The 13129-nt window shown below is 35.9% G+C and overlaps 1 protein-coding gene across 4 annotated transcripts in view; it reads right to left on the reverse strand.

Moving 5' to 3' along the window:
- Positions 1-280: 280 nt before the first annotated feature.
- shcbp1 (SHC SH2-domain binding protein 1) overlaps positions 281-13129 on the reverse strand; it is a 40855-nt gene continuing 28006 nt past the window's right edge. The window contains exons 10-12 of one of the 4 annotated variants that reach the window (XM_072596220.1): positions 11363-11449; positions 10299-10446; positions 281-7573 (exon numbers count right to left, since the gene is read on the reverse strand). In XM_072596220.1, the coding sequence (XP_072452321.1) occupies positions 7221-7573; positions 10299-10446; positions 11363-11449 (588 nt within the window). In that variant the 3' untranslated portion in view covers positions 281-7220. The remainder of the gene's footprint in view (positions 7574-10298; positions 10447-11362; positions 11450-13129) is intronic. The other 3 variants (XM_072596219.1, XM_072596217.1, XM_072596218.1) reach the window with 3 other exon arrangements.

Raw genomic sequence — 13129 nt, forward strand, 5'->3', positions numbered from 1 at the left:
GATCTGTGGGGAGATATATTTCTCAAGACGTCTTCCCTCATTGTTAGTTTAAAAAAATGAACGCTAATATTTGGAGTGACAACATCAGTAACATTTTTCTGCACTTTGAGATACTTCTGTACCAAATTCGATATCACGTGATCAGATCGATTCACACTTCATCCAACTTCTTTTATATAAATTTTATTGATTAAAATACTTTTGCCCAATGCAACTTTAAACAACAGATTCAGTTAAAACAATCAAGATTTCATGAAATCAAGATCTATTTCAAATTGCAATTTGTTTTTTTGACTCCCAAGTTTTTTCCCCACTCAGTATTCTTTAAGCCTGTATCTGAAGAATTATCTTGGCTACCTGACAACTTTATCATCATCTAATAAATAATTCAGGAATTTGTTAATTCACTGTTAGAAGTCATAAACTATGCTCTTCATCTTAGCTTTGAGCAAAAACTAAACTTTTATGCTCCTTCCCTCAAGAGAGCAAATTTGTACATGCATGTGCCTTTGGTAATCTGCCTTGTCTCAGGTATTAGATTCAGATTTGATCCCCTTATCAGCCAGTTGGCATTTACTGTTTTATTTATTTTCTAAAGGCATGTTTGTCCTTTTTTTGCCTGTAAAGGCTTTTATTTTGAAACATTGTTCTGGGTACTTCTCTGGAAGAGTTTCTGTTTAAAGATGTTTCCATCATAGCTGCTGACAAAAAGGTACTTTCCTCTGTTACAAATATTTTATTACATAATGGTTAAAACAGGTTAATTATAGTTACACTAGGTAAGATGCATGATTACCTCCTCAGAGATACTCCAGATCAAAACATGGCTCTAGACAGTCAAACTGACTTAACAACAATCTTGAACATCTTGTCAGGGACAGACAGGCAAGCCAAATGCCTTATACAACCAGTCCAGTTTATATTTACAGAAATCTTTCCCAATCTCTTGCCTTTAAAAATAAACATTAAAAAGATTACTTTGATGTCAGCTGGCTTCTAGAAAACTGCGTTGTTTTAAACCAAAAATACCCATTCACGTTGACTAATACACACAGGTATTATAAACATTTTTTCCTCGACAAGGGTATAGGTAGATGGATACATTTACACACATTAATCCATATATCTAAAACATTTCATGAAACTCGGTCAACCACAAGGTGTTTCAGCATGAGGAAAAATACATTTCTGATAATATAGACTATTCTCTGGTACAACAAAAATTGTTGGGGATCACCAAGATAGAAACTTAATTATTTGTTGTTGAATGCACAGTCAATTCATGCTTTCACTTTCCATTGCAAATATAGAATTCATCATACTTAAACTGTCTGAATAGTGTCAGACAATCTTATTTTCTGACAGACACTGAGATAAGAATATAAGTCACAAATTTCTGCCTGTTTCATTCCCTGATAGTATCAGCGTCTTTTCTACATGAAATTTTAAAGAGATTCTGAAATAAAAAACCTAGCCACACCTTCAGAAAAACTGGGAAAAAAATGCTATTTAACAATTTTGGAAGATCTGTCCAGAGATGGACATAAACCTCTGTATTTGTGCCATATTGTATAATTTCTAAAGGTCACGGACACAGAATATCGTGTTGGTGGATCACCCACTGGAGTCATCTGAAAGACCAGATTTCATCATCATAATTTCAGCTGGTATCAGCATTCAACAGGCACTAACCCAAGGTGGGTTGGGCAAGGTAACAGATAACTCTTCACAGAGCCACAAATATTCCTTTTAACATGCGGGGTACCAAACATTAGTGAATGGAAAGCATTCTTCCTTGACTTGGCACATTAACATAGTGACACTGCATCCTTGTTACCCTTAAGGGCAACATGGATGAAACTAATAGATGTCCAAAATACACTTCATTCTTTGTAATGTGAAATTATAATGCTCTACAAACAGCATGGAACCCAGGCAACTTCACCTTTTCTTCAAACTCTCAAAGTGTACTATTTTCTTTTTTAAAAATGCAATATTCATCAACTTGTCAGCAAAGTTGAATCCCTTGGAATAAGAAGGATGATGATTGCCTGGACACAGAGTAGGCTAAATGACAGGAAACAGAGAGCTAGACTGAACAGTTATTTATTGGACTGGAAGAAGGAAGGAGTCTATTCAACAGTCTGCAAAGAATCCCTAGAGAGCACTGTCAAGAACTTCGTTTTTCTTGATGGGCAGAAGTGCCAAAGGTGACGTGAGTAAAAATGCATTATGTAGTGATTGGATACAATCTAGAATCTACTGCCTCGCAGTGTGATTGAGGTCGATTCAACTGCAGTTCTCAAAAGGAAACTGGACAAATAACTGAAGAGAAAAAAAGTCCAGGGACAAATGAAAACAGCAGGGAAGTGAGAGCTAATGTGACAATGTGCCAAATAAACTGCTATAACCATTGTTGGTTATCTATCAACCATCATTGCTTTGATTCAAATTCATAGCAGCATTTAATTATGTCCCAATTTTTAGGAGTTTGACCAAACTAATTCACGCAATGGTTCATAAATTATCTATGCAACAGATGTTCTCATTCAATGTTGTGCCCATAGCTGCAGAATTTCCAGCCTAACCTCTGAATTTTCAACCAATACCCCCAACTTTTAGAATAAGATTCAGCTGTGGGTATTCTCGGTCTTGTATTATCAATTTTTCTTGCATTTCTTTTCCATTATCATCTGATATCACAAGCAGGAATATTTATAATAACAGACCTCCTGTTATGAGTTCTAGCTATTGAAGTGATAATGGAACAAATCATCTGAGTTAATAATATGGCAGTAGGACAGGAGGAGACCATGAGGAAAGGAAACTAGCATCACAGAAAACACAAACGTGATAAAGCATTTGCACTAAAATGGCAAAACCTTTTCCAGTCATTCTAGTGTTCCTCAACATATTCTTAATTCTTCATTCACTGTTCCCCATCCCCATCTGACAAGAGTAAGCTGGTGAGAAGCCAGAGAATCTCTCAGTCTCAACTTATTCCCTCCCAAACTCGCTTCCAATGTCTTGCCCTCTCAAGTTCTTTTTTTAAATAAAGAACTAAAATTAGAATAAGGAAAGATACTCTGTCAACTAAAGGAGGGTTACTGGGTTTGAAATATTAACTCAATGCTTTTCACAGAAGCTGTTAGAACCGGAGATTTTCTCCAGCAATTTCTATTTTTTCTTTGTTTGGACTCTGTCCACTTGTCTCTATCTGCTACACAAGGGTGTTAGAAATTAAATTCTTTACCTTAAGATGCAATCCATGAGGACATCTTTCCTAACTGAACAAAACTATAGCTGAAATAATTAATCAGCTTCACAATTCACTGCATTTTGTTTTGAAATATGAATCAATGTTTCCATGTAAAAAGGCAGTTTGGTGTATTCAAAAGGTAAATGAAAACTATTACAGGCACGTAATCCATGCATTAATTTGTTTTCACATATTCTTAACAAACAGGTAAAAGAATCAAATTGAATAAAACTTATAAAATATGGTTTAACTCAGACAACATGAAAAGGAAACAGAAGAAAGTATTGGCATATAAAAGAAAATGATGGGCAGACTCTTATAGGGATCTGAGAGACAACGGTTGTAGCAAGATGTATGGGAGAATCAGGTAACATATGCAACAAGGCCAGTCTTGACATCAGCAGCAACTCATACCATGCATAGATTCTCACTTTGTAGAAATAAATTGCTAAACCTTGGGGACTATTGCTGGTTAAATACCTTGTTAACAGTTGAACTCACCTCATTACTACGCAGCCTTGCAACTTAAACTCACCAAACATGCTTGATGTTGGGAAGACTCAGCAAGGAAACCACAATGAGCACCTGTTGGATCCAGATTGGGACTTGCTTTGAATGATCTCCATGTTGGAAGCTGAATACCAACATCTCAGGCATGTTCCATGGGCATTGGCCACACACTCCCCACATCAATTACATCAGCATCTGACAAGTGCCAGATTCTAACAACCTTTGTAGTGTTTTTCCTCCTCAAAAGATACTAAGTTACTATTTAACAAAGCCAGGAAGCTTGCCAGAGCTGTCAGCAGGTCTCAGTAAGATCAAGGGAGATATTCTTTGTTCAGCAGTTCCTCAAACAGTAAAAGGCAGCCTGGAACACTAGTCCATGCTCTGCTTCGGGTGGTCAGAGTCAGGAACTTGTCCTTGTAAGGGTGAGGAGCTGAATACAGTACCCATCTTGACTCTTTTTGCCCTATTCGTCCTGGAATGAAACAGGGCAGGCATTAAGGAAAAAAGTGACTGGTACAGACTTTACTGTTGATCAGGTGGGGAGGTCATAGTCATAGTGTCATAGAGATGTACAGCATGGAAAGAGACCCTTTGGTCCAACCCATCCATGCCAACCTAGATATCCCAACCCAATCTAGTTTCACCTGATAGCAACTGGCACATATCCCTCCAAACCCTTCCTATTCATTTACCCATCCAAATGACTTTTAAATGCTGCAATTGTACCAGCCTCCACCACATCCTCTGGCAGTTCATTCCACACACATACCACCCTCTGCGTGAAAAAGTTGCCCCTTAGGTCTCTTTTATATCTTTCCCCTCTCACCCTAAACCAATGCCCTCTAGTCCTGGACTCCTTGACCCCAGGGAAAAAAAAATTGGTCCATTTATCCTATCCATGCCCCTCATAATTTTGTAAACCTCTATAAGGCCACCCCTCAGCCTCCAACGCTCCAGGGAAAACAATCACAGCCTGTTTTTCCAAATAAGCACGCAGCACAGAGAGTATGCATGGTTAGTGGTGTCGGGGCTGGGATTGGTGAGAGCAATGAGACCTCATGGGGTCCAGAGTTGATAAGGCTAAGGACCAATGTCTTCTACCATGATTTTTCAGTGCCTTCTGAAAAAATGCATATCTATTGTGTTCCCTTATGCAATATTTAGAAAATCTGCCTTCTGCACCATGCCACCCATTAATTTTAATCGAAAATGTCAGACAAAGTGTTCAAATGGAACAACAGAGAGGTTGAAGGAAAACTTTATAAAATGGGAGACAGGTGTTAAGGAGTAAAAGAAAGAGCAGTTAGACTGCACACTGAAAGAAAATCTATTCTCTTACGTATCATGGACAATTGGTTACCATTGGATGCAAAATAGAATCATGAAAGGTATGGTTTCTGAATAGAATGCACACAGATTTTACAACCAACATATCGTCTTATTCTGGTTCTGTAAATATGAATCTATGCTTGATTACAGAGACAAAAAGTACTTTGAATGAAAGACTGCCAGAAAATAGTGTAACTGGCTTTTACAACAATAACAAATTTAGCTGGCAACAATAAAGATCGAATGCTTCAATGATTATTAAGGTTCCTCTGACAAAGTTAGAAGATTGGTATTACACAGGCAGTCCACCTCTGCTCTATTCTGATGCAGCTGACTTAACTCTTCTTTATACCACTGCACAGATTCCAATTTCTTGGCCATGGTATGTTAATACACAATTAAAGCATCTGGAAACTTATAGAGACTCATCATGGAACCAATTGCTCTACTCTCAAGAACAATTCATTACTCATAACTTGCACAGAAACACAGAAAAAAATTACATCCTCTATAGCTCTCAACTCTAAGTACAATAAATAAATCTGATTCATACATTGCCCAAAGGTTCTATAAGATGTAGTCTTCTCATGTCACATTTTATTCTACACAATGTATATGAAATGATTACATGTACTCATGTTATATAGCAACTAGTCTTCCACCCTGAAATTACAGCCTCAAATATTAATGAGGCAAAAATAGAAATTGCTTGAAAAGCTCAACAGGTTTGGCAGCATTTGTGCAGAGATATCAGAGTAAACATTTTGTGTTGAGCAACCCAAAAGGTGAACTCTGATCTCTCCAGATAATGCCAGACCTCTGAACTTTTCCAGCAATTTCTTTTATCTCTGATTTACAGCATCCGCAATTCTTTCAGTTTTTGATCAAATGTTAAATGATCTGCTAAACTCACATTTACAGCAATGTTCATCACAAAAAAAATCATTAACGTAAACAAATTTACATTAATTAGATATTTAATTTAAAAATGTAACTAAGTTTTGCTTGGAATAAGGGCTTCAGGAATGAAATCAATAAAAGTTCATCATTAATTACAACAGGGCTGTGGCAAAACCTGAAAAAAATTGAAAATGTACTGCAAAAGAAAGTTAAAGTTGTATTAACAATACAAATTAAATAAGCTCCATTTGCAAATATATATAGCATAAATATTTAGCACAGTTAGCCCAACTTTACTTCACAATAAAAAACTTCAAATGTTGCAAAACGGTTATAGATTCAATGTTAATGCAAAGTTACATGATTTCATCCAGTGAAATTATCAAGTTTAAATTCAACAAACAGAGCATGTTGGCATTAAGTACATTAAAGCAGCATTTTCATATATAATGGGCAGTTATTTATTTTCTATTGAAGATAAGCTGCCCTGATTGAAATGAAATCAGAAATGAAGAAAGAATACAGTTCAACGTATGTAATGATGCAAATAAATGGAGAAATATTAATGAAGATGCATAAGAGATTGTATCTGCAAATATTTCATTAAGTCTTGACTGCTTGATTATATCAGGACAATTGGATAGGCGGAGGGGGGGGGGGGGGGGGGGGGGGGGGTGCGTTGGAGGAGGAGGAAGAAGAGATCAGGAACAGGAAGAACAGTACCAAGTAAGAGATTCCTGAAATTAGCACAATAGTTTAATACTTTAGAATGATTAGCTCCAAATAATGGTATGGAAAAAATGATGAATACTACACATAACCCCAAAACAAATCTTGCATTTAAATGTTATATTTTATACAGCTAATTGAATTGCAACAAATTAAGTCTCTTTCTGTAGTTATGAAAAATGTTCTTAACTCATCATCAATACTACACAATTCATTGGCAATAAATCAGCTAAAATTGCATTGCATTTGAACACACAGGTCCGGAGTTGGATGAATGACAAACGGGATTATATACACCAACTAGCGAGAACACCTTTAGAAGATAGAATTATCGAGAAAGGAATTTCATCAATTCTTCCTATCATTTGCCAAGCATTGTGATTTTCCCATTTTACATACACAACTTTAAGCTGATGAAAAACGTTGTTATACAGTTGCTTCAAAAATTATGTACAAATGTATTTCATACATCAGGGTTTATCTTACATTAGATTTAGGAGTACACAATTCCAAAGCTTCCTTTCCCGTTTTTCTTAAAATGATTACTGACGATGGATAGAAACATTTCTTGTGACATCATATCAATCACCCCAGCATCTACCGTCTCATTTAATCTGCTTCTGGATTGCTCCCTCTTTGTTGCAGAAGTAGAAATTAGTTCATTTGTTATAACTTCATCACATTCAGCAGCATCAGAAGGATTCAATGCCACAGCTTGTTCACATTTGTTAGAACTACACTCAATTAATAAAGATGATACATTTTGCATTTCACAGGAGTCAGAATTTAACTCTGAATTATTTTCATCGATGCTGTTCTGTGGGTTCTGTTTTTGTTCTGTATCACCTAAAAAAAAATTTTTTAAAAGTCATGAGATAGACATTCAAATTTTGTTTCTGTTTTGGCATAATTTTCTGTTTTCAATAATATGATATTAATTTAATGCAATTTTATTGAGCTGCCTTTCATAATAGTTGTTAAGAATGCCTTAGTAATACTTCAACCTATTTTTCCAGATAAAAGTAGATTTTTTTCCAGAAAGTTTCCACAAAAACAACTTGGCATTGGCGAAAAAGGGGAAAATCTCACTAAAGTACAATGAAACAAAATTTCAAACTCTCAAATATTCTGCAAACATGTACTATTGTAATGGAATAATTTATGATTGCATAATAACTCAGTAAACCCTCAATTGAGACAGACTTGTTTAAAATATATATTTATATTAAGGTGTAGGTAATGGCAACATTAGCCATTGGTGCTCCCAAAAGACAATGGAGACCCACCTTAAAACTCTTGTAGCTGGATGTAGGTTTGCTCGCTGAGCTGGAAGAATCATTTCCAGACAAGAAAATGCAGCACCTTCTGGTTAGCGTGGACCACCATTATAACCCACAACTACAGTGCAATGGTGACAGATGCCATTGCTGAAAAACAACAATAGCACTCCACTGCTTTGTGACAGGCGCTTGACACAGATAATGGGTTATAATGGTGGTCCACACCAACCAGAAGGTGCTGTATTTCCTTGTCTGGAAATGAACCTTCCAGCTCAGTGAGCAAACTTCCATCCTCAACCTGAGCTACAAATCTTCTCAATACTCTTGTAGCTTTTGTGATGTTCCTAAAATACTGTTCTAGTCAAGGGCCATATGATAAATATCAGTTTGAAAATACAGAGAGTCAGGCCAAATGCAAAATCAAAAAGGTAAGAAAAGCAATTGGTGACAAACAGTCAGTACAAGTACAGATTGGCAGCTAATAGAAAAGAAAATCTAAATCTTCAAATAAGCATATTAACAGCAAAAAGGACTGACAAAGACCAAAATGGATATTTATTAATGAAGACTAAATGAGTTATTTGCATCTGCAGCCATCAAGGAAAGGATAGTAATAAAGCTACTGTACACAAGGAATTTGCCAGGCTGCTAGATTAGATTTTAAAAAATAGACAAAATGTAACAACTTGAAAGACCCGCAGTCCGTAAAGTGAATACACCTTCCAGTTTGCACACATTCTCAATTGATGGGAAAAAAGGAGATTGGTTAGATTGCAGAGGTACTGACCACCAAATTCTCCTTAGATAGCAGATAGAGTCAAAGAACTGGAGTATTGCAAATTTTTTACTCTTATTCAAAAAACAACCACTTGTTCAGTTACAGGCCTGTCCATTTCGACACAAAGGAATAAAATTAACAGCCTTTTTTGCAAACATACACAAAGAAACAAAACAGAAAGATTTATTAATAAATGTTGGAAAACTAGATTTGAGTTTTTTGACGAGGGAACAGAATGGAGAGATGAAGACAAAGCAGTTCATATGCGGGTAGCCCAGTCAATGTACTCAAGTATTTTCAAATGGTTTTGACAGAGTACTATATATTACACTTGCTAGTTAAAGGTTTGAGGGGTTAAACATTCTTGCCACAAGGGTGAGGAAATTACCAATAACCAATGAGGGAATCAATTATCTCTCTTGAAGTTCAATGATATTATAATTACCCACCCCACCCACAATCAACATCTTGGAGTTTACCATTGCCCAGAAACTGAACTGGATGAGCCAAGTGAACACAATGGCTACAAGAGTATATGAGAGGCTCACAAGTCTGGAACAAGTAACTTATCTGGAGGAGTGCAGTTTCAATGACAAAAAGCTCGACAACATCCAGGACAATGCAGCCCACTTGACTGGCAGCCTGGCATTTTAAAAATTCATGCTCACCAATACACAGTGGTAAGTGTGTTTCATCTACAAGATGCACTAACAACTCACCAAAGCTCCTTAGATGGAACCTTCCAAGCACATGACCACTCATCTAGAAGGACAAGGGCAGCAGATACACAGGAACACAATATGTGCAAGATCCAATAGCAAGTTTACAAAACATGAACAGAAAGCAAAGAGGTGAATGAATGTTCTTCAGACTGGTGGGAGGAATATTGGAGTGCTTCAAGTTCAATACTAAATCATCTGCTGTTTGTGATATATAGTCATGTTTGGAATGAAGGTGAGAGGGTGCAAATATAGCATCAGACAGTAAAATGATCTCTCGTCTGCTTTTGGTAGCCATTGTTTATAAGAGGAGTGTGATTCATTTTACAGATGGTAGACAAGTTCCCTTCATCAAAATGGCCATTACTTAGCATTAATATATGAATGTTATTTATGATTTATCAGTCCAAGTCGAGAGATTATCTTAGTACTGCTGTACCCAGATCAGGTACAGATCTGGGTGTGAATGGAGCATGAACAGAAAACCGAACAGATCTTTTCCTGAACATATAAAGAAGGGAAATCCTCTAACTTTTCCACATTTCCTGTGTTAATAAAATGCATGTCATATTTTAAAAATATTTCACATTGATAGCACAATGATTCACTGTAGATTGATAGTATACAAATTACATAGTATTAATGGCAGAGAAACAGACCAAATGGTCCACGGCAGTGTTTATATTCCACATGAACTTCCTCCCATCGTTTAACTCCATCAGCTCTTTTCTTTTTCCTGATTCAGATCACAAGTGACAAAACTAAGTTAATCAATTCACAAGATTTCCACTTACTTGTTTGTGTTGCAACGGCAGAGGAAATTTTCTTTTTTGGTAAGTGTATGGCAAATTTGGCCATTGTGATACCGTAGTCTTCATTGTTATGAATCAGATTGTTCATCATTGTTATTTTTGGTACATCATAAAGTTCCTCCATAAAATTCTGTAATAAATATCAAATACAAATGACATGGCATTCTATGGCACATTTACAACTAGTTCCAAGACACTTTCATACTCATTATGAATTTTTTTTTAAAATCAAACAATATGGATATGTAAGCATCTCTTATTCCATCCTTCACAAAATTATTCAAAAGATCAACTAACAGTCACAGAGATTGCAATGTAGTTACCCTACACCCAATGGAAATGATGCAGACATATTAACCTTTATGCTACCTGCCAGATCATCTCCATGCGTAGAGCAGGTTTAGCATTAAAAACGTCAATGGTTGCACGTTCAGCAGTGGATCTCACTTACGTGAAGCTCATCACAAATAAAGCTAGTGACACATAACAGGAAGCAACATCAGAAAAGCATGAGAGAAAGGCATGGGTGTTTCAATGCATGGAGGATACAGTGCTCGATATTATTGGCATGGCTAACTGATGTCATTGAAGTTAAAAATCACAACACCAAGTTATAGTCCAACAGGTTTATTTGGAAGCACTAGCTTTCAAAGCACTGCTCCTTCATCAGGTAGCTGATGAAGGAGCAATGCTCTGAAAGCTAGTTTTTCCCAAATAAACCTGTTGGACTATAACCTGGTGTTGTGATTTTTAATTTTGTCCACCCTAGTCCAACACCAGCTCCTCCACATCACGGATGCCATAAAAGCAATCCATGGATCACTACACTCCAGCCTTATGGACATTCTCAATTGGATTTTACCTTCATCATGCAAACGACCATGATGTAGAAGCTGCAGATACTTTGGGTCACCTTTGTTGGCTCGGCTTTTGTTTTATCTACTTATTCAAGAACTGCATTGCAATTTATTTTCCAAAGAAGGCATTACATAAATGAAAGCTGCTCTTGTTGGGTTACTAACTTTCTTAAATGCATTTGGGTTTACCTTAATACGTATTCCCTCCTTGCAGTGATGTATGTCATTTCCAAACAACTCACATGTGCTGCTTGGATAAATTTCAAGTCCTGCCCCCTGTTAAACAACACAACATTTTAATCTTTTTCCTCTTAAATCTTCCGTGCAGATCAGTGTTTTCCCCTCCTTGATCCTCTCCCAAGAAAGATATCTCCAAAACAATAAGAGATTTCCCACATTGGCTGCAACCAGATCTTCAATGCACATACATTTTCCCAAATTTCTAAGTTTAGATCTTTACGATTCACTACACAATTTTTGTGACATCTAAATACATCAGCCTCAATGAATATTGCCAGCTAAATGCTTCATTTTCTTCATTCTCATTTATATCTTCCAACTTCTGTTTGTTTAATTTTGTTAGAAAAATATTTCCATAACCTTGTGTGCTATTCTGCTTTTGGTCTTTCGTTTAACCATTGAAGTAAAACTATGTTCTCAATATTTGGTTTTTACTAGAGTTAAATTAGAAGGGGAAGAACTGCTGTAAATTTCTCAGGCTTCTCAGATTCAAAAAATCCTGAAAAGAAAATCTAGTAATTAGGCAGTGCTAAATAGAATTGGGGCTCACAAAGACTTTTCATTTATAATTTCAAACATACCTATTCCCTCCTACATGGTTATTAAAATTAGACAGAAAGTAGTTCACTTTATGGACAAAAATAATGATGCCAGGAGCCAAAGTATTTTTGTGACAACCTATGGTTAAATGGCGATTTCTTGTGAAAATCTGTAAAGTACAAATGATCTTAATTATTTCAAAAGATACTGTTCACAGGATCATGATTAATGCTTTGTGGCTTGATAAAGCAATACTTATTTTTCTGGGACAATCCTTCAATTTTAGTACCTCTGCAAAGATGTGCTAAATAAATGTACTTCTAATTTAAGGTTAAACTTAAATCTTTCTTTGGAAGTTATGTTTTGCATGAGAGCTTTCATTACTGCTGACTTAAGTGTTCAGTTTCATCATGTCAAACACATTATGATTATTTCTTCATTGAAAATCATTACTGAGTCAGTCAATCATTCCCGACATTACTACGAAAGCTACAAGGATCAACTGAGAGACTGGTAGAAACTATACTTCAGTAATTTTTGTATAACTTGCATGTGTCAAGCTGATATCCATAGTTAGAAAAACGGTCTTAAGATTTTTCCCAGGAAACGCAATGATCATCAAAAATTTAATCCTTTTTGTTTATCCTGGAAGAAGCTGCCAAAACATGCGAGTGTAATGAATGACAACATAGTTAGAGAGAAAGATGATATTTCCACTTAAAAGTAAAACTGCAAGATAGATCTGGTTATGTTATGATTGTCAGGAATTTCCTGTCGTACTGAATGGATTTTTTTTGTCTCCAAGGAAAATGTATGATCAAGAGTGGGATACTTGTGTGTGCAAATTATGCCAAGAATGGAATTGGCAGGCACGATGGGCTTGATGATCTTCACAGATTAAAAATTCTAGCTTGAGAAATACACTGGTACTCACAATGCCATAAAAAAAATGACATGTACTTCACTCAATGTAATTTAGCATTATCTAAAAAAATTAAAGATTAAAATTACTATTTTAAAAATTACAAATATTTTCTGATACTTTACCAAGTGAAAAGCACATATTATATTGCATTTCTTTAAAGTAACCAACATTAAAGATTATATTCAGCACAAAATACACAATGCAGTTACAAAACTGGTTTCTTTAGCAATAATTCAACCCCAGAGAAAATA

Source organism: Chiloscyllium punctatum, chromosome 26 (genome assembly GCF_047496795.1).
Source record: "Chiloscyllium punctatum isolate Juve2018m chromosome 26, sChiPun1.3, whole genome shotgun sequence".
NCBI lineage: Eukaryota > Metazoa > Chordata > Chondrichthyes > Orectolobiformes > Hemiscylliidae > Chiloscyllium > Chiloscyllium punctatum.